General features: G+C 46.4%; 1 protein-coding gene and 1 long non-coding RNA gene across 6 annotated transcripts in view; one reads left to right on the forward strand and one right to left on the reverse strand.

Annotated features, from left to right (window-relative positions):
• The window catches only part of Frmd4a (FERM domain containing 4A), a 590,863-nt gene that overhangs the window by 306,516 nt on the left and 259,392 nt on the right, over positions 1 to 24,955 (reverse strand). The window contains exon 1 of one of the 5 annotated variants that reach the window (XM_039095786.2): positions 15,364 to 15,982. The exons of 2 other annotated variants lie outside the window; for them this stretch is intronic. In XM_039095786.2, coding sequence (XP_038951714.1) covers positions 15,364 to 15,429 — 66 coding nt within the window. In that variant the 5' untranslated portion in view covers positions 15,430 to 15,982. Of the gene's footprint in view, positions 1 to 147; positions 978 to 15,363; positions 15,983 to 24,955 lie in introns of those variants that run through there. 2 more of the 5 variants (XM_039095784.2, XM_039095787.2) reach the window with 2 other exon arrangements.
• On the forward strand, positions 552 to 7,597 carry LOC120097894 (uncharacterized). The gene is made up of 3 exons (XR_005495756.2): positions 552 to 696; positions 3,167 to 3,234; positions 6,762 to 7,597. It is a non-coding gene; the product is annotated as an uncharacterized LOC120097894 (long non-coding RNA).

The following is a 24,955-nucleotide window of genomic DNA, read 5'->3' on the forward strand; positions in this document are numbered from 1 at the left end:
TCCTATCTGCAGCCCCAGGAAGCTCCCATACTGCTCAGGAAAAACCTCAGTAGCAAGCCGTAATTCCGAGCACAATGAAATCAACATCTCCAGTCAGTAGCAACCGCTCAATGAAAATAAACAGCTGGCTACAGCCACGTAGCTTACCCTCTCCACGCTGCGCCTTCTCAGAGATCCATAAGGTATTTTCAGAAGTCTCTGAGGTCTGTTTGGAGTCACTGCAGTCTGAACTACCATGGTGTGGGAGCTCGGGGGTGAGCGTGTGTGTGTGAGCGTGTGAGAGTGTGAGTGTGAGAGTGTGAGTGTGAGAGAGAGAGAGAGTGTGTGTGTGTGTGTGTGTGTGTGTGTGTGTGTGTGTGTTGCTAGTAGCAAAGAGAGATGATGAGCTAGAGTCTTTCTCAGAGCTAAACTGTAGTCTTCGGGAGGTTTCCCAAATATCGAAAAGCTCAAAGCGTTTGAGGCCCAGTGAATCAAGATGTGGTTGGTCAGGAGGTGGGGGATGGGGAGAAAGGAAAACAGCCCAAGTTCTCCAACTTCAGCTGTGTGAAGCAGGCGCCTTTAGCTTCCTTCTGGCTGCCCCTGCAGCTCGGGCTCAGCGAGACCTGCTGCCCCAGGAGTGGGTGTGTGGTGCTTGTGAGGAGAGCGAGCGATCCAGAAACGTCAACTTGGCTTCTCGGGGCTGCGGATGGCAACCAGGTCAGTTGTCTCATCAAGGCTGTATTGAACGAATTATTCACTCCACCACGTGACACCCAAGCCCCTCGGCTGTACAGTAGGTCACATGCTTCCCTTAAAAGGACTAAGTGGAATCTCCCCCACATCTGCAGCAGAGCTTAATTCAAAATCCTGCATTCTGATTTCATTCTCTTGCAAACATTAAAAAAATATCTGGAGACTAGGAACAATACACAGGAGGGGCTGAGGGTCTCTTTGGATTCATAAATTACCTCTATGAAACTGAACATCAGACATGAATACGTTTTTCCCACCAGGGCCTCCAACAGAAAATAACTGTATGCATCAAATTAATTATATGAATGCAGTCCACAGGAAGAGAAGGAGGGGGTGGGGGAGGGGGAAAGAAAACTATCTTTGCTATCTTTGTATCCAGGGTTCAGATGAATCAGACTGAAGGTGTCATGTGTGCCACCACCTCGTGAAAATGCGCTTAGAACGGTTTTGTTGTTGTTGTTTAAAACTTTTACATTATTTCTTTATTCTGTATGCCTGTGTGCATGGGGGCTTACGGAGCTCCCCCCCCCCCGCCCCCCCCGTAGTAGAGTGGAGGTCAGAGGACAGCATTCAGGAATCAGTTTTCTCCTTAGAGCGATCAGTCCGGGGAACCATACCTAAATCTTCAGGCTTGGTGGCAAGTGCCCTTACCTTGGAGACATGTCCCGTGCCCCAGAACATTCGTTTCTATGCCCGCCAGCAAGCAGGACTAAGTCATGTATGGTTTTACAAAGCTTTGAAAAGACTCCAGCTCGACTTCATCCACATCTGCCAAGTCTTTTCTGATCAAGGTGTCATTTCCACAGATGGTCCAGTAGGCTATGGTTTTAACTTTCTGTGGCATTTGCAATGGCTGCATTGACAGTTAACCCCCGACCCCTACCCCCATCACCTCGCCTCCTCCAGTCATCTCGATTGCATGGTAGAGGGAAAAAGTCACAAGTAATGGAGTTTTTGTTTGCTTCTCTTGAGGAAGAAAAAAATCTCTACACACACACACACACACACACACACACACACACACACACACACACACGTCTGTCATGGTTTTCATGAAGCGACAGTCACTTCCTCTAAGGGGATCCCAGGCTTGCCCTGATGTTGCTCACACGCTGGGAACTAGCTTTTCTTTATTCTCCACAAACCCGAGCTCAGTTTATTTAAAGTGATGGAAAAGAAAGTTCTGTTTATTCAGACAAACCTAATAGGAAGTGGGGGTGGGTGTGAAGGGAAGAGAGGCTTTATGCTACTAGGGAATGAATTAGAGCAGAGAGACTTGGAGGACTGGCCACTGGGGTGCTGTGGTGCTTGGCTGGAACGGCGGGCAGGGTCCTCCCACGCAGACACACACTAAGAGGCAGTTAAAGAAAGCAAGGAGCCCACGTGGGAAAGTCCGAATGTACAACAATCAGGCTTTGTTCGTAATTGGTTCCATGTGTGCTGTTGGAGCGAGCGGAGGGTGAGCGAGAGGGGAGAGGCTGGGGGAGAAGGAGCCCCGGATATCTTTGGAGAAAGGTTTTAGGTTACGTGTCCTGTGTTCCCCTCCTCTCTTCCTGCCTACGCAGCCCAGTTTCAAAGTAGACAGGAGCAGAGAATACATCTGCACCGATACTCAGACATGTACCCCAATCTGTAGGGTCTCTTGCTTTTCCATAATTGCCCAGGAAAGTGTCACAGCTTTGAACAAAGGACAGATGCATTCCCCAAACACTTATCTGTCCAGAGTTACACGGCTGTGTCCTTCTAGCTTGTTTAGCCAGGACACAATACATGCTTGCCTCTCCTGTGACCCCAGGCCCAGCAAAGCCCTTGAGAGCTGAATTTATTTATATTTCAGTAAATGCAACTTCCTGTTTCCCAGGGGTATTAGTGGGGGTTTCACTGAAAAACTAGAGGCTTTGGCGGTATAGCTCAGGCTGTAAGGGACACTTTGATGAGCTAAGTGCAAATAAAACAGAAGCACATGTGTTCAATTACGGTTAAATACGTACAGAGAGAATGTTAATGGAAATCAAAATAACCCTGGGCCAGACGCCCCACACATTTCGGCCCGGCACATTCCGTCCCTTCTCCAATGTGGCGGGGGCCCAGTCATGCTTTCTAGAAGTAGAAAAGTCTTCTCCCACTAATGAAGCCCCATGACCTCAAGGTTCTGAGTAGTCAGCTTGCCCAGAAAGTATCTGATAGTCTACCCAGAATTCTGAGACCTGGGTACTTCAGGTTCCTCACTGAATTGACAGCATTGTTATCGGTTACTGATTTTCATTATTGGAGCACAAGTGTGTTTGCCAGGAGGGGACAGCCACTCATACTGATATGACCTCTCGAGGGGAGAAGAGAGAATGGATGCTTTCTGAATTACCAGACAACGGGCTGGGAGGTTTCCAAAGGCTACCTCAACGAACCCAATGACTTCCATTGTTTGTGTTCACAGATGAAGAAACAGACTTACTGTTTGAGTAAGGAGAGCAGAGACTACTGACGGGCGGGTTGTAAACCAAAGTAAGTGTGTGTAACTATGGGGTCCAACCTGGCCCTTTCCCCGGTCACCCATCACAGGGCGTGCTGTCAGCTTGCAGCAGTTTCAGAGTCTAGAAAGGAGATCCTCCTACAGAGTAGCAGATGCTGTACGCTTAGAGGATTGGCAGTTTCAAGGATCCCCTTAGAGGCTTGGCCACCTGAGCTGTTTCAAGGATCCCCAGATGGGTAGGGTTACAGGGGAGCTGAAGCTACAGGCTTGGCGAAAAGACGGGAAGTTTCAAAGTCTCCGTATCTGCTGCTGGTATGTCACCCAGGCTTGACTCCAGGTCACAGACAGCCTGGAAGAGCTGGAAAGGGGCAGTGAGACCCTGCTTCAGGGACTCAAAGAGGGACTCAAAGAGTAAGAAGAGCTCAGAGACAGGTCACCTGTGGTAGGATGGGACTTGTGGATTCCAAGACATGTTGACCCTGATGGCGCCAAGGGGAGGGACAAAGATGAGTGATAGACTCCAGGTTTTCACGGTCCTCTGCCAGCCAAGTGACGGGGAGATGGGAAAGAGCCACACAGCATGGACAAGGGCAGAATGGAGAAAGGCTCTGCGAATCCGTGGGTTCAGGACCAGCGTTGACAACGGACCAAATCGTTGACAGGGAAGCAAGGGAGGCTGAGTGAAGTGTAGAGAAAGGGTCTGGAACAGATTTATCTTGGAGACTGCAAGTCTTCAATAGGACACAGCAACCCTAGGTCATGTGCATCGGGGAAGAGTTGGGAGGGCCCTGGCCAGCTAGGGAAGACAGCACAGGCTAAGTGTCAATGAGTGGCGTGGGGCTGGAGTACTGGAGGGGGCTCCTCAGCCCTTCAATTCCTCACACTGCTGTGCTTAACGCTGAAGGAGCAGAGTACTCAGGCCGACCGGGGGATTTGTTTGTTTACTTGGGACATTTCCTTCCAGTCGGGAAGAAAACATTTACATGAAAGTCTGGGATGAAACCACCGAGGAATGAAGTGAACTGTGTTTAGGAAAATCATGCGCCAAAGTGAGGCGCATCAAGTTAGAGCTGTATTCTAGATCACTGACAGCAGGGCGTGAAAGACGGGATGGGGGTGATGGCTTGTGGGACAGAAAACAGGTTATGACAACAGCATTGGCAGAAAGAGACAGGGGGAAGGGAAGAGCCCATCTGGCATGTGTGTGTGTCTATCTATGCACGAATGTGTGTATGTGTGTGTATAATCAGAGTGAACATATATGTTTGTGTTTATGTATAATTATGCATGTATATGTGTTTGTATGTATGTGTGTTTGAATAAGTGCACATGTTTGTACATAAGTACATGTGTTTGCATGTGCTTGTATTTGTATATGTGTGTATTCGTATGTGTCTGTATGTTTGTGTGTGTGCCTGTCACATACACACAGTTGCATAAGGAGCATCCTTTGTCAGAGCAATGTGCATACTGGTACATGTTACAAGCTACACCCAGGGCAAATGAGACCCTGAGGGAACCCTGGACCTGGTCACATAAATGTAACCTGCTCCTCGTTCCCACCCATCCCCAAGGTGAGCCTGATGCTTATCCAGATGTTGCCAGGTTTGAGAACGACCTGTAGTGAGGCTGAGTCTTCTGCTCCCTGCAAGTCCACCCATGTACACTCTCACTCAGAGCTGTAAGTGGCTCTCAATAAACTCCTCTCTTCCACTCTGTTCTTCTGTCAGAACCCTGGCAGGGCAGGTCATCAGGCAGGGCGGTTTCCTGTGAGAGGAAAGTGTTGGAGTGCACACAGCAGGAAGGGTGCCAAGAGCAAGCTCTAGAGGTTAAGCACATTCTGAGAAGAAAACCAAAGCACCTTGAGCTGACAAAGGTGCTGGGGAGGTGAGCTAGAGGACTTTGGGTGAGAATTCCATCATCAGGTAGAATATGGGATTCCTCTTGTGTTTGTGTTTCTTACTATAATAACAAGAGTCAAGTTAAGGGGAAGTTTTTACTTTGGCTCATGAAGGGAATCCAGTCCATCACAGTGGAAAAGTATGATGCTGGTGGCTCCACAATAGCCTCTGTGGCCCTCACGATCCATCTTCCCGCCTCCCTCATGCTTCATCCCATGGACGTCATTAAAGCCTGCCCTGCTGAGCCTCCTATCCACGTAGTAAAGAAGTGTCTTCTTAGCCTTTTAAACCCAGTGTTTGGTAGGTTTCAGTTCAATGATGGGAGATGCGAATTAATTCACCCATAAGGCTCTTGATCCAATCAACTCAAAGACTTCACCCTCCATCAGGCCACAGGGGAAGATGCAGTATGTGCCACAGGGAAACCTTGAGACAATCAGGTGTCATGGAACTTCCTGAGATCTTTAAAGCAATGGTCACAGTGTGGAGATTGTGGAAAATACTAATGCCTATCATGGTGGAGTCACCAATATTCTCTCTGAGCATGCCTGGATCAGCAAACAAAAGACTGTTGGCCTGCTGGTAGAGTGGTTTAAGTTTTTGCTCATGAGGTCTTGCCCACAAGCAGCAGTGTGTGTGTGTGTGTGTGTGTGTGTGTGTGTGTGTGTGTGTGTGTGTGTGTTTGTGCGCATGTGTGTATACATGCCCTTGCATATGTGTGTATATCAGCACATGTATGTGCATGCATGTGGAGGCCAGAGGACAAGCTCATTTGTCATTTTCCAGGTGTCACATATCTTTCATTTTTGATAGTCTTCCATTGACCTGGAAATTGCAGCTTGGTTAGGCTGTCTGGCCAGAGAGCTCCAAGCAACTGTCTGTTTCTATCTCCCCAGTGCTTGGATTACAAGTGCACATCACCCAGTTTGACTTTGGTTCATGTGGGTTCTTGGGATGGAACTCAGGTCTCCATGCCTGCGAAGCAAACACTTTCGTCGACTAAGCTGCTTCTCTAGTTCCAGCAGGAGGATTTCATGCTTTTGTATGAAAGCTCATCATTCCTCGCCTTGATATGATTGGTCCCCATCGGCACCTTACTTGCCCTTGGCTGCTAGGGGCCACTCCAGATGCTCAGAGGCTGCATCCTGAGCTGATAGCCATTCTGCATGGTAGGACTAGCTTATTGCACATGCTGTTAAGAGTGATGTCATGTCTCGGTCCCAGGGAATCAATACTATTGCCAGGATGCCTGTGTGATTAAGCAGGTAATAAGCTGACCTGTGGGGCCGGCTCTGTGGATGGGCTTCAAGATCATTTTGCAAAGCTCTTTTTCATGTTCTGTCAGCTGTAGATGGATTTTGATAACTAGCATTGATCTGCCATGTTTATGAAGTGCACTTTGTGCAGGGTAAACTGTGTAATTACACCTGGAATGGCAAAATAAATAATGCCCTTATCTGTGCTATTGACTTCCCAGAATTAGCTGGATATATATGGTGCACTTCTAAGGAGAGCCAATACATGTTGAGTTTTGATTTTCAATGGGCTTGGCTCTCTCCCATCAGGCATCAGAGATACTCAGTTAAGTGCTAGATGGCAAATGACCAACTCGTAAAACTGTTTCCCATTTGTATATTTCCGTTTTTGTTTTGTTCCAGGCAGATAACTTGAACATACAATTTTCATCTACAGAATGAATCCACAAGGTTGAAGGAATCCATCCAGCACTGCAAAGGACAGTGGGGCCTTTCCTTGATGGTATCTGATTCTTCTCTCTCCCATGCCCAGGGAACATGGGCATTACTACCAAAGGCAATTATTACATCATTCACCATGAGCCTCATGTTTTCCCAACGAGATGGGAGAAAGCAACTTGAATTTGTCAGAACGACTGGCATCCCCTAACCTCATGCCGTGGGAATATGGTTTATCTTGAGTGCACACCCACTAACCCGTACATCAAAATGTCAAAGGGCTTCCCAGCACAAGTTCATGGCCGGAACGGGTAAGATACCTTCAATGGACCAATTCTTAGAGGCAAATGGCGATGAATAGAGGATTCTGTTACTGTTTTCTTGGCCTACCCCACTCTGTTTGCATTTTAAGCCTCTACAACAGAAAGGAAAGTTGTGAAAATTGCTTGAGATACTGAGTCACATGGTTGAGAACAAGGGTGGTAAGAAATGACACCAAGGGGCTGGACAGATGGCTTGGGACCGGGGTGAGGGTTGGGGAGAACTTGCTCTACAAGCACGAGGGTCTGAGCTTGAATCTCCAGAACCCATGGGAAGAAGTGGAGACAGGAGAATCCTCTCATCTTTTCTGAACAGCTAGCCTGGCTGGCCCACAGAGTAAAGTAGCAACAAAGAGACCTGCTTTAAACAGTGTGGAAGGTAGGAACCAATACTCAGAGGTTGGCCTCTTTTTGCTGCGGACACACACACACACACACACACACACACACACACACACACACACACACACACAATGAGTCTAAGGCCATTGTCACCTGTATACTTTTATGTATAAAACTACCTGGGTAGTTTTATGCCAACTTGACACAAGCTAGAGTCATTTGGAAAGAGGAAACCTCAATTGAGAAATTGCCTCCACCAGACTAGCCTGTGAACAACCCTGTAGGGTATTTTCTTTGCTTGATGAATGATTGGAAAGGCCCAACTCACAGTGGGTGGAGCCAATTCTGGGCAAATGGTCCTGAGCTGTGTAAGAAATCAAGCTGAGATAGCCTCAAGGAGCAAGTTACAAAACAGTATTCCTGTGCGTCTTCTGTCTCAGTTTCTGCCCTGAGTTCTTGCCTTGACTTCTCTCAGTGATAGGCTTACAAGTTGTTAGGTGAAATAACCCTTGGTCCCCAAGTTGCTTTTAGTCATGGTGTTTTATCAGAGCAATAGAAACTATAAGGAAGACAATCTAATTCTATGTACAAAGGACAAAGGGAAGTCATTACAATGTATGCTTTTAGCAAGGAAATGACACCAGTTCTAAGGGGCTGATTGACAAAGAGTGAAAGGTAGAAAGAAGGCCAACAGGGCAGTCACAGGCTATTGTAGTTGTCCAAATGGAGAAAGGTAAAATCTAGAACCTTGGATATTATTCCTCTATAAATTCTATCTGAAGAGACTAGAGGAAGAATGTTATTATCTGTTATGACAGATGCATAGGAGGAAGAGGAATTCTGACAGGATGATGCTGAGTGGCTCTGGACATGCTAAATTTCTGGTGCTTGAATGTTTTGAAGTGAGATTTAAGAGAGGAGTTGAACCGGAAAATGCAGCTCTGGTTTTCAGTAACACTTGAGCAACCACCAGACAAGGTGTTTTTTATTAAAAGCACAGGATAGCCATTCAATGATGGACAGAGTTACTTCTTGTAAACATTGGAGATGAAACTCTTCAGCACTTTGATTGGACATTGAGCCTAGAGAGGGGCCAACAAGAATTCCAAGCAAAGGAGGACTGGTCACAGGAGAGCTATAAAGGGAACCCAATAGGATGATGAGCAAGAGAAGCATCAAGAAGACAGCAATGCAGGAGACCACGAAGAGCTCATCTAACTGATGAGGGATGGACGGATCCAGGAAGGATGGGCCTCATCACAAAAATGGGAGTGAACTGAGCCTACGATAAGGTTTCCGAATTGACTTAAGTCATAGACCTCTACTGAAGGTCTTAAATGGCTGATGAGAATACAGGATATTAAACACATATTAGAAGACAATTATTAATTCCATAAAAGTCAGAAAGTTGTAAAGCCCACCAGGATATGTAGTTATGATATATAATATGCTGATATTTTGTTAGCATAATACAACTAGGTGTTACATTAAACTGCAACATCAGTCCATCAAGAATACAGTTGGAGAAGGGAGCAGTGTGTGTGTGTGTGTGTGTGTGTGTGTGTGTGTATGTGTGTGTGTGTGTGTGTGTGTGTGTGTGTGTGTGTGTGTGTTGGGGGTGTGTGTTATGGATATAAGAAGAGCTAAAACCCTCAGACTGAGGAGAAGGCTCGGCAAGTAAAATATTTATCTTGGCAGGATGAAGACTTGAGTTCAATCCCAGGAGCCAACCCAAGTTACATTTGTTTTCAAAAGAACTGGGAAGGTGGATATAGGTTCACCCTTGGAATTCAATGGATGTACTGGCTGGTTTCGTGTGTCAACTTGACACAAGCTGGAGTTATCACAGAGAAAAGAGCCTCCCTTGAGGAAATGCCTCCATGAGATCCAGCTGTAAGGCATTTTCTCAACTAGTGATCAAGGGTGGGAAGGCCCATTGTGGGTGGTGCATCCCTGGGCTGGCGGTCTTGGGTTCTATAAGAGAGCAAGCTGAGCAAGGCAGGGGAAGCAAGCCAGTAAGAAACATCCCTCCATGGCCTCTGCATTAGCTCCTGCTTCCTGACCTGCTTGAGTTCCTGTCCTGACTTCCTTTGGTGATGAATAGACATGTGAAGTGTACACTGAATAAGTCTTTTCCTCCCCAACTTGCTTCTTGGTCCTGATGTTTGTGCAGGAATAGAAATCTTGACTAAGACAATGGTCATCCAACCTAGCCAACTTCATGAGCTCTAGACCAGTGAGAGACTAATATCTGTCCTCTAGCCTCCATATGCCTGTGCTAACATATGTATGTGCATCCACACATACATGTGCACCTCCATACACATGAACACATACCATACGCCAAGCGTTAAGTCCTCATCTCTCAGGGTGCTGGCATAAAATCTCAATTAGGTATTCAAGAGATTACTATGTAAATACATGCGGTGGTTTGAGTAGGAATGCTCATACATTTGAATGATTAGTCACCAGGAAGTGGAACTGTTTAAAAGGATTAGAAGGATTAGGAGGTGTGGCCTTTCTGGAGTAGGTGTGGCCTTGTTGAAGGAAGAAGTGTTTCACTGGGAATGGGATCTGAAGTTTCAAAAGCCCACGCTGGGTCCAAGCTCTCTCTTTCTCTTCGCCTGGCTGCAGATTGGGAAGTTAGTACTTCTCCAGCACCATGCGTATTGCCCTGCTCTCTGTCAGGATGACAATGGAGTAACCTCTGTAACTGTGGGCAAAAACCCCAGCTAAATGTTTTCTTTATGAGTTGCTTTGTGCATCACGTCTCTTCACAGTAATATAACAGGGTCTAAGATAATGTAGTATTAAGAAGACTACAGTTACCCACCAGATACAACATTTGGAAGAATATGATTTCAGAGGGACTCAGAGGTTGGAAAGAAGGGATTGGAAGCTGGACCATTTCTTCATAAGCCTTCTAATATTCAACTTTTATGTTCATGAAAATGGCCATGCACAAATGTTGATAAAAATCAAAACAAAGTTGCAAACAGAAGGAGCAATGCTACAGGAAGCTTGATCCAGATAAGAACTCAGCATAACAGGGTAATAACGAGAAGGTCAGGGATGGTCATGATAATGTGCGTACGGAATGCCGGCAGCAGAAGCTAGGCAGGAGAGTCAAGAGCTGGCGGCACCTGCCTCCTTTTGAAGGGACAGATTCAAGTGTAGATAATCAAGCCATTTAATGCAACAAAGAATGCTTCAAGACATCTGCTTGGTTTCCTGTTGTCCTTTTCTTCAGTTTGTGTCCAGTACCCTTGGTCTATGGAGAGGTCTTGGAATGCCCATGGAAGGCAAAACCTCTGAGCTACTCCTACTAGAGATGAGAGATAAGCAACATGCCTTCTCATCTTCTGAAACGAGAGGAGGGCAGACTGACAATTGGAAGCAGTACACACAAAACAGGAAATTCTATACTTGTTGTTTTTTTTTAAATATTTATTTTAATAAAAAAATTTAGGTGTATGCATGTGTTTGGGAAGGGTGTGTATGAGTGCAGTTACCCTTGGAGGCCAGAGGAGGACATCAGATCTCATGGAGCTGGAGGTAAAGGTGGTCGTGTGAAGCCCAAGAAGCTCCAAGTGGTGACAAGGTATTATGAAGCAAAAGATGTGACAGGTCCTCTCAGGTCATCTTACAAGAGCCTTGCATTTCCAGAAAGCACACCTACCGCACATGTCCCTTGTAATCCTGGAAAGTAAGTGTCACCATGGGAACAACTGTTCTGGAGATGGTGGAGTGACATCCTAATTGCATGGTGAAGACTACAGAGGACAGGCAAGTGTAACGGGATCTGGATGTAAAAACTCATGCTAGACAATCGGGCTCACCATGCTAGACAATCGGGTTCACTTGGGATACACTGTGGTTCCTTGAAAGGTTGGAAAAGGAAATGTTAGCCTATAGATTCCCATCACCTTTTCATCTACTTGCGATATTAATCTTCTCAATACCTATGGGTTGTCAGTTCTTCCATGGTCTTCCTGCCTGAAGGGGCAGCCAGGTAATAACCCTCCATGTTCCTCCAGAGGAGTTAGGTTCATTTCCCAGCACCCTCCTGGCGGCTCATGACCATGTCTAACTCTAGTTCCAGAGGATTTGATGCCCTCTTCTGACCTCCTCAGGCAAAAGGCACAGATGTGGAACACAGACATTCATGCAGGTGAAACACTCACTTACATAAATAAGTAAATAAAATAAATAAACAAAAATTATTTAAAAAAAAACATTGTTTTTAAGGTCATCTGGCTCAATGCGCCCTCCCACAGGGGTTGTCAACAGAGGTCTTCTAGGTCTCATACCCCCTCAGCAGCAGAGCAATGGGCCAGGTTGACCCCTTACCGTCTTGGGGGCAGGCAACAGAAGAATTAGCCACAGGTTGACAAGTTCATGCCGAGAGTGAAGGCTAGGCTAAGAAAGGATTCAAATGCTTAGTAATCCGTGTGTTCATGTGCATAAGAGCATGTGTGCATGGGAGTGAGAGCATGTGTGTATATGTGTGTGCATGCCCATGCATGTGTGTGTGAGAGACAGGGAGAGATGGGGAGAAATGGAGAGACGGAGCGACAGAGAAAGAGACATACAGAGAGACTGTGTGTGTGTGTGTGTGTGTGTGTGTGTGTGTGTGTGTGTGTGTGTGTGTGTGTGAAGAGTGGAGGGAAGAGAGATGATTTTACCTCAAAATTCTCAAAACAGATTCTGTGGGGGACAAGCAGGGAAGGAGAAGAACATAGTCAGTTCCTGCTCTGTACTACCCCCAACTCTCAGTGCCTTCTCTACACTCCCCAACCTTTGGTATTGACTCTGAATCACCCACTTTACACTTTTACTGTAGTCACGAGCACTGGCCAGTCTGAGCCGCATTTTACTGCTGAGAACAGAGATTCTCTGAATGATGAACCATTTGAGATGATGCTTTTACAACAAATGTCAGGGGCCCAGCGGTGTCTCCGTGGCTCTAAAGCCCGTGGCTGATGGTCTCTAGGACTGTTCATACAGATGGAGAAAACTATGCCAAACAACAAGAGAATGTTTGTCCAAAAGACGATGGTAGGGAAGACCTGGCTGGGGAAAGGAGAGGAGTTTCATCTGGAACAGGCATGTGGAATGCCTACAGTCCCTGTTGCATTCTTTGTAATCTGTGCGCAGGTCATAGGGGTGTCTACTCTATAAAAATGTCCTTAGACTCTAGGTGTGTTTTAGGACATCTTCTGCATCTCACATATATAGCCATACCATATATCGTGGTTTTGTTGTTTAATTATGTATGGTATTAGGGATTGAACCCCGAGTTTGCGCAAACTAAGCAAGTACCCTTCTACCACTATGTTCCTTCCTTGGCTCTTTTTGTAGTTTTCATTTTTGAGACAGGATCTCACTAAGTTGCTCAGGCTTGCCCTGGACTAGCTCAGTCTGGTCTTGAACTTACAAACCTCTTACCTCAACCAACCGATTAGCTAGGGCTATAGGCCTGTACCACCAGACATGACTCATATATCTTACAATAAGAAATTTGGAGCACAAAGAGAGACCCTACTCCTTGCACTTCAGCCACTGATTTCTTGAGTTTTGATCACCATGGTGATCTCTGCTTGAAATGTGGCAAGAACAGGTTCTATAATGTGGTAAGAAATGCAGAGAACAGACAAGATGGCTCAGTAGGTAAGGGGGCTTGCTGCTAATCCCGACAGCCTCAGTTTGATCGAAGGAACCCACCTGGTGGATGGACAGATGGACTCCCACAGGTGGCCCTCTGACCTCCACACATATACTATGGCATGTGTATGTCCCATTAAATAAATTTTAAGATGAAGGAAACATATAGAAAGTATAGATTTCTTTCTTTGGCATCTTAATGCTCTCACCCAGATTAATTTCTCAATGAAAATGAATAATATACATTTAGCAACAAGGAGTATTTACAGGGGTGCTAATACACTGTATTCTAGGCGCTCAGAAGGGTAGAGGCACCCTTGAGAACATTAGCTCTGATTCTGAGCACCCATGAATAAAGCCATGTTTGGCCAGCTCCACTCGTGTACTCAGAGTGGTGTCTGTGTGTGTGTGGGGGGGGAGGGGTTGGGGTGGCAGACGGTTGCCATGGTGGTGCCTGCAACCTAGGTCCAGGTTCAGAGAGACACTGTGCCAAGGGAAAGAGGCAGAGCGAGCAGGGCAGTCAATGTTCTCCTTCTTGAGAGCATGGGTGAACAAAACCGACTGGCTGGGATTGGGAAAATAATTAGAATAATCAAGTGAGAGATATTTATTTAAAAGGACGGGGCATTTAAGAGCATCTCCTTGAAGAAGGAGATCACTACCAGGCTTGGACACAAGACCGTAGGAGTATAGAGGGAGTAGAAAGGAAATTAGAGAGGTCAAAGCGACAAATTACTGTATTTTAAAACATTTTTTTCTGATTCTATTTTTCCCCTCTGAGTCAATCTAACTCCCACTGACCCTCTGCTATGCCAGAGTCCACCCCCTGTCTCAGCCCTGAAGCACTGCTACCAGACTTTCAGGCAGTGGTGTTGAGGCAGAGAGGAATGCCCATCAACGCTAGCTCCCAACTCCGCAGCCCGTGACCTGATGCCCCAGGACTAGACATGCAGAAGGACCCTCTCCCCTGTCCACCGCACACTCTAGCTTCAGGCCTGCTACCCAATACCAGGACTATGATCAGAATGGACGCAAGTGACTCAGCTCCCCACAGCCTCCTGCGAGAGATCGGCCCTCCAGGAATCCCGCCAGCATGGAGTGGCCTCCATTTGAAGACAAATTATAAATTAATAGTGAGAAATGCTCCAGACTCTCCTGTCTGCCAAAATACACCATTCATTGTAAAGCCCCTGAAAGGGCCCCAGTGATGTATAGCCAAGAAACACCAATCCTCTAGAGCTTTCGTTATTCTAAACACAGGCTCGCAGCATGCGCTACAGCGGCCTTCCCTGGCAGAACGACTGTTGTTCTTGGAAAGGGCACACCACCAACACCTTCCAGCTGCACGGCCACCTGCAAGACTCTGCCACCGCAGTCCCTGCCCAGCATCAATACCCCAGAGAGAACAGACCTGTGCCCCCATCGAGCCCCTGTGGCTGCGGTCTGGGGAGTGACTTTGTTGATGTGGCCTTTTCGGAATTGCATTGCTAAAATTCAGAAAATCATTGCAGGAAGAGAGGTTGTGTGTGCATGCGTGTGTGTGTGTGTGTGTGTGTGTGTGTGTGTGTGTGTGTGTGTGTGTTCGGAATTGCATTGCTAAAATTCAGAAAATCATTGCAGGAAGAGAGGTTGTGTGTGCATGCGTGTGCGTGTGTGTGTGTGTGTGTGTGTGTGTGTGCGTGCGTGGTGTGTTCCCTGTCAGCTGCCCTTTTCTTTAAAGGGAAGTAAATCAAACCACTTCCGGGGAACCCATAGGAAAAGTGTCTGTGGACAGTGTATTTTGTGGCACTACCCAGTAATCTGCATCTCTCCACATGGAATCACCAGCGTTTTGAGCGCTATGAATTCCTCAACACCCTCCCCCACCCCCACTTCCCATCCCATCCCCTCCGGAATGACTGTTTCACAAACAAATCTGATTCCTCCAGGAATGCAAACCAGAGTGCTTTTGATCTCTCCCGGGAGGGAGTGTTTTCTCTTTCTTTGGCCCATTCATTCAGACTTCTGGAGCTTGCTTCATTTAAGAAGCCACACCTCTGACAGTTAATCCATTTGGACAGTTCTGTGTCACTGGACATTTAGGAGCGATACCCACTCCACCCCGACTTCCCCTCCAGCATATTGGTGTGGAAACAGCACTACTGCGAGCTAGAAAGCTTCTGTTGTATTCTGGGGACAAAACCCCTCTTGGGGAGGGCAAGGACAATCCTTGCATGTGGGAAGGAGAAGCTTTTACTCACAAACACATCCATGAGCAGGTGCTCCAGTGTCATCTCGAAGCCATCCAGTCTGGCAGCTAAAGTCATGGTCAGTGTCCCAATAGGCCCACGGAGCTCAAATCGGCAAACCCTTCGGCTCACAGAACACCTTTGGTGTCAGGCGGTGACTAGGCAAAGTTGCCACTAACGAGAAGTAGGAACTCTTAAAATAAAGCAGAGCATTGCAGAACAGGCTGCCAGGGCTCCCTAGAAGAAATTATAAAGGGTTTTCTTTTGTAAAAAATAAAAACAACAAACTCTATTATTAATGGTTCTATGCTACTGGGCTGGGCAAAGAGGTCAGCAGGTGAAGAAGCTAGCTTCCTCGGCAGAACTGTACAAAGCAAGGTGCCCTCGAAACGCAAGGAACCTCAGTAGAAGATGGCAGAAACAGCTGGATGGAGCAGAAAGGAGTCTAGGGTAATGCCCGAAGCTGTCTGACTCTGATATTTATAGGGCCACATGTTTTTGACTCCAGCCATTTCTCAGTTCATTTCTGACCTTTCATAAATGGCTACACACAGTGGAGTGTATTGTGGAACGGGGCAGCGGGTCCCGCAGAACTTGGCTGTGACCAATGCCAAGGCAATTCACACAGACACGCCATCAATGGCTCTTTGTGAAGGACGTATCAGACCTTGTTCTGTGCACCACGACAGAGAAACACACAGTCTTGTGGAAAACAAGGAAATGAAGTTGGAGGGTACTAAATTTTTCCCCAGAATATTATTAGATCCCCATACGATCTTCCCCCACTCCTTCTACACCCCCGACGTGCAAGGGTAGATAAACATCTCAGAAATAGATTTAATCTCCACGTCAAGTCCTGCAGCATCTGTCAGGTAGAATATTCATGAAAATTAGAAATTCTTTTCTGTCCCTACAATTTAACTCCTTTTTATTCATGCAAGTATTTTTTTTAAGAAGTTGTAGTAAAATACGCATGACACAAAATTTGCTTCTTTAACTTCTCTTTGTAGTAGTGTGGTGTGGTGTGGTGTGTGTGTGTGTGTGTGTGTGTGTGTGTGTGTGTGTGCTCATGTGCGTGTGCATGTGTGTGTGTGTGTGTGTGTGCGTGCATTTGTGGGAGGCTAGATGTTGGATGTAGCTTTTATCATTCACTCCCCCTGTTATTCCCTTGAGACAGGACTAAATCTGAAGGTGGCTATTTTGCTTTTGCCCACTATGCTGGTGATTAGCAAACGCCAGTGATCTTCCTGTCTCTGCCCCATCCCTACCCTACCCACCTTCCGGGGTTTCAGGCAAGCATAGCCTTTTGGGGGGGGACACATTGCTGGAGAGCTGAACTCAGGGCTTCAAACTTTCTCAGCAAGCTCTCTTCCTGATATCAACTGTGTCAAGTTGTGAATATTTTTCACATCTGAGTCCATTCTAGGACTTTCTTTTCTTTTCTTTCTTTTTTTGTTGCTTATATAACATGTGTGGTATGCACATGTGATGTATGTTTGTATGTGTACAATTGCAAACGCACATGTGTGCACATGTATGTAGAGGTCCAGTGTTGGTGTTGGGTGTCTCCCCTGATTGCTTTTCCCCTTGTTTATTGAGGCAGGCAGGGTCCCTCACTGCTTGCTGGTTTGGCTAGTCTGACTGGATAGCTCGCTCTGAGAGGTCCCTCTTATGCCTCCTTATGCCTCCATAATTATTGCCTGCCACACTTTTACATGGTTTCTGGGGATTTGGACTCTGGTCCTCACACTTGTGCAACAAGTACTTTAGCCACCAGGTCATCTCTCCAACCTAAAATTTTTCCTTATTTTAAGGCTGAAATGATCTATCCAAAGAAATAGCATTGCAGTTGCCAGATTTTTAGGACTGAGAAGGCCTCTTAGGAACACTTGCCTGTCAAGACTCTAGGAGACATTTGTGCTGTGGCTGTACTAACAGACATAGCACCAGTGGAGAGAGACCAGAGAGCCTCCTAGTTACCTCATAAGTCCTAACTCACAAAGTCTTGATTCCAAACAGGGGAAGCACTTACTAGTCGATACCCGTGTCAGAGAAGATAACCCACGTAAAATCAAGGAGCATACAGAAAGTCCATTCTCGAGAGGCTCCTGCTATCCCACCTACTCGGTTCTCTAAAAGGAGGACAGCAAAACTCTCAGGTTTAGTTTTCACACCAATGTTCATTTTCCCAAAGGCAGAGGTAGACAGCTTCAGCATGTGTAATTTAAACAGAGTCACCGTGAAATAACGTCACTCCCCCACCAGGAAGAAAAATCCCGATAAAACGCTTAACATTGTTCTAAAAGTGGTTTGACGGTCTGTCAAACTGGCTTAGTCTGACAGACTGTCATCAGTTACACATAGAGGTCTGGTATGGTACAGTTTCAAATGTGCTTTGGGGCCTCTCGTCAGGGAAGGAGAGCCGGTACCACAACAGGTGTCTCTTGTTAAGCGGTGGCGTCAGAGGAGGAGCGGGGGCCCGGGGTGGTGGCGGGGGTTGGTACTGTGATGGACAGCTTCAATAGCTGAGACTATACAGAAAACATATTTCCCTGACAGGAGAACGGCTTCCCAGGGCTCCCTATCTGCAAGTGTGCTGCCAGCATCTGACACTGATTCTGTAACTAGAGCCACATCAGCAACTAAGACTCGGTACAGATGACTTCTTGCCACGACGTAGCTGCCATCTTGTGTTTAAACTACAGTCTAACATCTTGCCACACGAGTTCTTGTCCACCACCTTTTGTTGATGAGAGCTCTGCTTCTCACAAAGTTCCCAAGGCTTTTGTTAAAGCCACTGCTGCCTGGGAGGAACTAGGCATGTCTCACGGATCAAGCTGTCCCATTAACAGACTGTTAGGGAAGATAACAGAGGCATACGCCAATGAGATATCATTCTAGTTAACCAGGAATCTCAGGGGACGGTTCAAATCAAGTTGCCATCTGCCCGTTCTATGAATTAAGTTTGGGAAAAGGCACTCTTTATTTATCTGGCTTGGTGTATACATGTACACTTGAGTGATGGGATACATTCGTGTATCCTGGTATGCATGTAGAGGCCAGAGGTCCATCTTGGATCTCCAGTCTTGCTCCTCAGAAGTTTCTCATGGTTACTTGTTTGCTTTAAGGTAAGGTTTCTCACTGGAGTGGAGATCGTTAGCTAGGCCAGGCTGGGTTGTTAGTGAACCACAGAGATTCTCTGTCTCTTCAGCTCTGAGACTACAAGCACTTGCTACCACACCTAGCATTTTGATATGGGTTCTAGGGATGGAACTCATGCCCTTGAGTTTACACAGTGAGCCTTTTGCTAATTGTCCCTCTAAAGTATTTGTTATACACACACACGCACACATCGGACTTCGTTCTTGGATGGACCAGTGGTTACTGGATGGAGAATAGTTGGTTAATATGAGCAGTAGTTAGTAATCTCTCTCATTTAATGAGTCAGCCTCCCAGTCTCGACATTGGCTTTTCGTGACTGTTTTCTATAGTTGTCTGAGCTTGAAAGATGTCAGGGGTAAGCAATTCTGTATAGTTTAGGCACACAAGTGGTTAGTACTCTAGAGCAAGCCCTCTAAGAAACGTCTCTCAAGGGTGTGTGTGTGTTGCTTCCAGGTCATGGCACAATGTGGGAAGGTCAAAGGGCAACCTGCAATGCTAGGTTCTCTCTGTCTACCCTGTGGGTTTCTGGGATTGAATTTAGGTCATCAGGCTTGGTGGCAGATAACTTTACGCAATGAGCCATGCTCCTGGTTCTAGTGAGGCTGCCTCTGAAGTAGTTCCTGAAAGGGAAATATTGACCAGAAGGGGCTTAGCCTGACCTGGGAACAGGAAATAGGCATCATTCTTGAGAGACTGTCATGAGGGATGTGGAAGTGACATGGAGTCACTGGAGAGAGCGTGAGGACCACTCTACCACTCCACGTTTGTCACCTCCTTAGACCTGGGATTACAAGCACGGAACATCATGCCTCGCTTTTTAGGCCAGTGCTGAGGGCTGAACAGAGGTCCTCATGCTTCCGTGCGTGCGTGCGTGCGTGCGTGCGTGGGTGGGTGCGTGCGTGCGTGGGTGGGTGCGTGCGTGCGTGCGTGGGTGCATGCGTGGCAAAGCTCCTCACAGGCTGAGTCATTTCTCCAAACCCTTAAAATTGTTTCTGTTTTACTTTTGAATGATACTTGGCTTGTCCTCCCATGGGATAAAGCATCCCCGACAGGCTAAATACTCCTGCTCAGACAAACAAAATGGCAATCCACGGAGGGCACAATTAGCTGCATTCCCCATACAGACACAAAGCTGTCCTCTCCTTTGTTCCTTCTTTCCTACGACTGAAGGGGAATCACTCTTCTAGAAAGCTCTGGTTATTTTGTTGTTGTTTTGTTTGTTTGTTTGTTTGTTTGTTTTATTCCGTCTTGTTTTCCACTCCTGGAAACAACCATCTGCTTGAAACGCTCTATCAAGCTAAGGTTCTTCAGTCAATCAGACCGCATTCCGCCTCCTACCAAGCCACGATTAAGAACAGCTGCGCAGGCCGTAGGCACGAGGCGGTGCAACATACAAACGTATTTTACTAGAAACTTCTTCCTGCCCACTCAAGAGCAGTGATTTTGTTTCTAAGGTCACTTATTTGAAGACCAAGTATAAAACGGTAGGTCAGATCCCCGCAGGTCTGATCGGAATGCTCCACATATAACCTAGTTAACCATTTTATGCTTTCATTAATGAATATTAGTAGTAATTGAATCCAATCATTGGGCAAAGCTATGATTTTTTTTTATAAGTAAAATCACTGGCATTATCTTCATCACTCAGTTTTGACGCACGCACTTGGAATATACTGAACTAATAACCCCCAGCAAAGGAGCCTTTAATCCATTTTGAGCAGACTTTTATATATGGTGTGGGAGTTCGTTTTCTTTTGCATAAGGACACATGAATTTTTTCAGCACTGTCTGTCGAAGAAACCATCCTTCTCCCCAAATCTGGAGGACATTAGGCTGACTGAAATAAGACAGATCCCTATGGACAAACCCAGCATGGGATCAATTACAGGCGGAATCTCAAACTGTCAGAGGAGAGAGCAGAGAGTAGAATGGTGGGGTTTTTAGGGACTGGGGATGGGGGTGTGGGAAGGTGATGGTCAGAGGGGACAAAGCATTGGCTAAGCAGGGTAAAGAAGTTCTGAGGGCCCAAAGTCGGCAGGGTGACCACAATTAACAATGCTGCATTGTATGCCTGGAACTGGCCTCCTCGAAGGTCAACCTTAAGCCTCTTTCCTCTCTTTGACGAAAATGCGAGAACACGAACGCACACACACATCAGAGAGACAGAGAGAGACAGAGACAGAGAGAGAGACAGAGAGACAGAGACAGAGAGAGACAGAGACAGAGAGAGACAGAGAAAGAGAGACAGAGACAGATACAGAGAGAGACAGAGAGAGAGAGAGACAGAGAGACAGAGAGAGAGCGAGAGAGCCTCAGGCGAGCAAGCTAGGCATGGACGTGATAGCACATACCAGCACTTTGAAAGTAGATGGGACCAAGAGCTGAGAGCCAACCTTAATTACACAGCAAATTGGAAGCCCAGGCTACGAAAGACCCTATCTTAAGAAACAGAAGACCAACAGAGTCAGTCTCTCATAGTCTGAACCACCAAGCAAAGAACATACACTGGCGGGACATAGGCCTCCCTGAACATATGTAGCTGATGTGCAGTTTGGTCTTCATGTGGGTCCTGAACACCTGGAGCGGGGGCTTTCCCAACAGCTGTTGCCTGTCTGTGGGAAGCGTTCTTCTAGCTGGGCTGCCTTGTCAGGCCTCAGTGGAAGAGGAAGCTCCTAGCCTCACAGAGACTCGAAGTGCAGGGTGGGGGTGGGGTTGCGGTGGGAGTGGGGGTGAGTGGGTGGGGATCACCAGGGGGGGTCCTCACCAGCTTAGAGTAGAAGGAGATGGGGGCCGGGGTAGGATTGTGGGAGGAGGTGACTGGAAGGGGAGCAGTGAGTGGGATGGAAAGTGAATAAGTGAAAAATAAAATAACTTAAAAAGAAGACTAATGGAATGAAATGATCAAATTAGCTAGCTTATACGATAACACACACACACACACACACACACACACACACACACACACGGCCCAATACATCTTATATTTTAAATGTATATAATTATTCCTCTATAAGAATAGTAGTAGGATGGGAAAGTCCTCCACGACATATGTAATGGCCTGCTGTAATGGCCTACTGATTGCTTGCTTGCCTGTGCAACTTCTGTCTTACTTTACATCCAGACAGTGAGTGAATTCTAGAGATGTCACGTGCCAGAAAAACAGCTCCCTTCTTATCGTCGTACAGACAGCTGTCTGTCTGAGTAGGGCTATAAAGGCTAGCCTGTCTGCGGTGGCCGTCTCTGTGAGGACAAACATGTTAATTTAAAGGGCTGTGTCTACAGGACCCTCCAGGCTGGCACTGGCTGGGCATCAGACTATGAGGATCTCTTGGTGCCTGTCCTCATGCCCCCTACTGTGGCGATCAGCTGATTTTCACAGTCAACCTTGCCTTCCCCATTCACAGTGCATTTGTACTTCGATGGCTTTTATGACAAGCACAAAGGGGTCTATTCCTCGACATGTTTCCTGACTGTGCTCCTGCACCCACAAGTCTCTCTGTTCCCTCACAAGTACCAATGTTATGACTCTGAAAACCAACAGTGACATTAGTGTCAGGCACTGGCTGTGGTGTTCTGGGTGCTGATGGAGAGGGATGTACAAGAACTTGTTTGGTCTTCTTTTGGGCTCGTTGCCTGTCATGTGCCCTGTCCCTAGAAGGGCCTCTGAGGTTGCCACCAGAAGGGCTTATTTGTGAGAAAGGAAGAACAATTGTTTCAGGTTTGTGTGGACTTTCTAAAGGCACCTCGTTTTCTAGAATTCAAATATATGTCATGGCTGGCAACACAAATTCTTTTACAGGCACAGGGGAGTCAAAGGGCTGTACTGTGACATTTGGGTACAGCATACATCGCTCAGGGATGGGATGGTTATTCTGGGTTCATGTTCTCAGCTTTGGGTATTTTTGAGTGACCTGGGTTGCTCTCTAGACCCTTGCCAAAATGAACCTCTAATTTTAATCCCAATCCAAACCCTGATCCTAACCCTAACCTTCTAGTGAGAAGAAAGTACCCCAGTGTAACTGCCATCCATTTGAAGCAACCTTCACTTTGGTGTATGCCTTTCTACCTTGGGTCTGTTTCCTATGATGACTTATGTACAATGAGCAATGGCTCTTGATGCTTTCACAGTCAATAGTCCATTGTTTAACAAAGGTGTATGTGTGTGTGCACGATATATATGTGTGCATATGTATATACAGATGCTCTTACTTGCTGTGTAAGTAGAAGTCAAGGCTTGACTTCAGTGTCTTTCTCAACCACTCTCCACTCTATTTAATGAGGCACGGCCTCTCACTGAACCTTGAGTGTACCTGTTCAAGTATTCTACCAAGCCAGCTTGCCTCAGGAATTCTGTCTCTGCAACCTGAATGCCAGCAGAGCTGCCTGGTTTTATATGTGTTCTGGAGATCTGATGTTTGTGCATCCAGCCCTTTATCCCTGAGCCATTTCTACAGTGCATACAGTCATTCTGTAGCCAGATGCATGCCACTCTCCTCAGTCCTTAAGACTGAGTATGAGAAACAAGGGGTCTGGCCAGCTCAGAGATCTAGAAGCAGTGAGAACTCACCTGTGGGTTCTGATCATCCCCAACCAGTAAGACCTAAACTCACACATGGCCAGCCTGCTCAGATGTCTGATGTACCTGCTTAGTGTCTCTGTAGCATGGTCAGTAGGACCAGCATGCACACGGTATGGCAAAGATATTTGATAGACACCTGGCAAAGCCATGTGCACAGTGTATGCCCAGACTATCTTTAGTGGGAGATCCTAGGGGCCAAATTTTTAAAAAGCGCCCAAATGATAACAAGGAGCCCTTACCCTTAAAGGCCAAGGCACCATGGGAACACAATAGAGAAGGGCGGGTACACAGTTCTATCTGAGATGAACAGGCTGATTATAACAGCCTCCTGCATTGAGCATTGAGGTTTGTCCAGAAATAACAGGGAATGATGCAAAGGCTGAAAGGAATGTGTGAGGTTCCCACTACCCTTCTCTACTGGAAATGTGCATGTGCTACACACACACACACACACACACACACACACACACACACACACACACGCACACACACACCAGAAAACAAGCCATATTTCTTCCCATCCTGAATCCTCCCTCTCATCACTGGTCCAGCTCAAGGATGCTGCCCTCCCAACAAGAGATGAGGCGAGCATGATAGTGCCCAGACATCTGAGGGATAACGATAAGCAGAATTTCCAGGCAGCAAGAGGGTAGGGTGGTGGACGGTGGGCGTGGATTGTGGTCTCTGCCATTTTTCACTACTCACTGCCTATCCCGGGAAGACAGCTGTCATGGAGATCAAGGATTGGCCATGCTGTGTCCTATTGAAATGTCACTAGAAATGAAGTATGTCGTAAGAGGAGCAGGATACCCATGGCAATGCCCCAGGATGAGCTGAGTCTCTGATAAGCAGGCTGGGGATAGTTAACTTTTGTAGCTCTGGTCTTCATGGTGATTAACTCATCCTTTGCTTTTCTATGACCTCTAGTACAGTTGCACTCCATACATATATTTACATATTATAGTAAATATTATTTGGTGACAGATGATGCTCTTTTTCTTATTTATATGACGGAATTGCGTCAATAGTTTTGAAATATGTCATGAGCATCCTGTGATATCCATGATTACTTTTAAATGTTAGGCATTCAACCTAGTGCCTTGGACATTCCAACATGCTAGACCTGTCCTACCACTAGTCCTACCACCTGTCCTACCACCTGTCCTACCACCTGTCCTACCACTTGTCCTACCACCTGTCCTACCACTTGTCCTACCACCTGTCCTACCACCTGTCCTACTACTTGGCTCTAACTTCAGTGTCAATTATTTGGGAATTTTATTCTGGTACAAATAGCGCATTTAAAAATATTTGTCAGAGAGGCTGGGGAGATGTCTCGGTGGATAAAGTTCTCACTGCACAAGAATGAGGACCCATGCAAAGCCAGACATGGTGGCTTGTGTCTCTATACTTGGCACTAGTGAACGGGTCCACTGCTGGAAATAGGTAGATACCAAGGGCTAGCTGGCCAGCCGGTTTAGTGGAAGCACAGAACTCAGTATTAAAGTGGGGGTCGGGGGGAAAAATTGTCTTCACAGAAACTGCTGTCTCTATTTCAGGTGTCTGAGATCAGAAGACAAGAAGATGTCTGTCTGTACAGCCATAATGGAAAATGAAATGATAGTTTTTGCAAGGTAATGGTCAGAATTGGAAATCATTGTAATTACACAAAATAAGCTAGCCACAGAAAGATGAGTATGTCGTGGTTTCTTTCATATGCAGAATCCAGGTTTAAAATTAGATATGTTGATATATAAACACACGTATTTATTCTAGAGAGAGAGAGAGAGAGAGAGAGAGAGAGAGAGAGAGAGAGAGAATGTGCACGAATGTGCCTTTGAGGTAGTCTTTCTGAAGTGGAGT

Source organism: Rattus norvegicus, chromosome 17, assembly GCF_036323735.1.
Source record: "Rattus norvegicus strain BN/NHsdMcwi chromosome 17, GRCr8, whole genome shotgun sequence".
Lineage (NCBI taxonomy): Eukaryota > Metazoa > Chordata > Mammalia > Rodentia > Muridae > Rattus > Rattus norvegicus.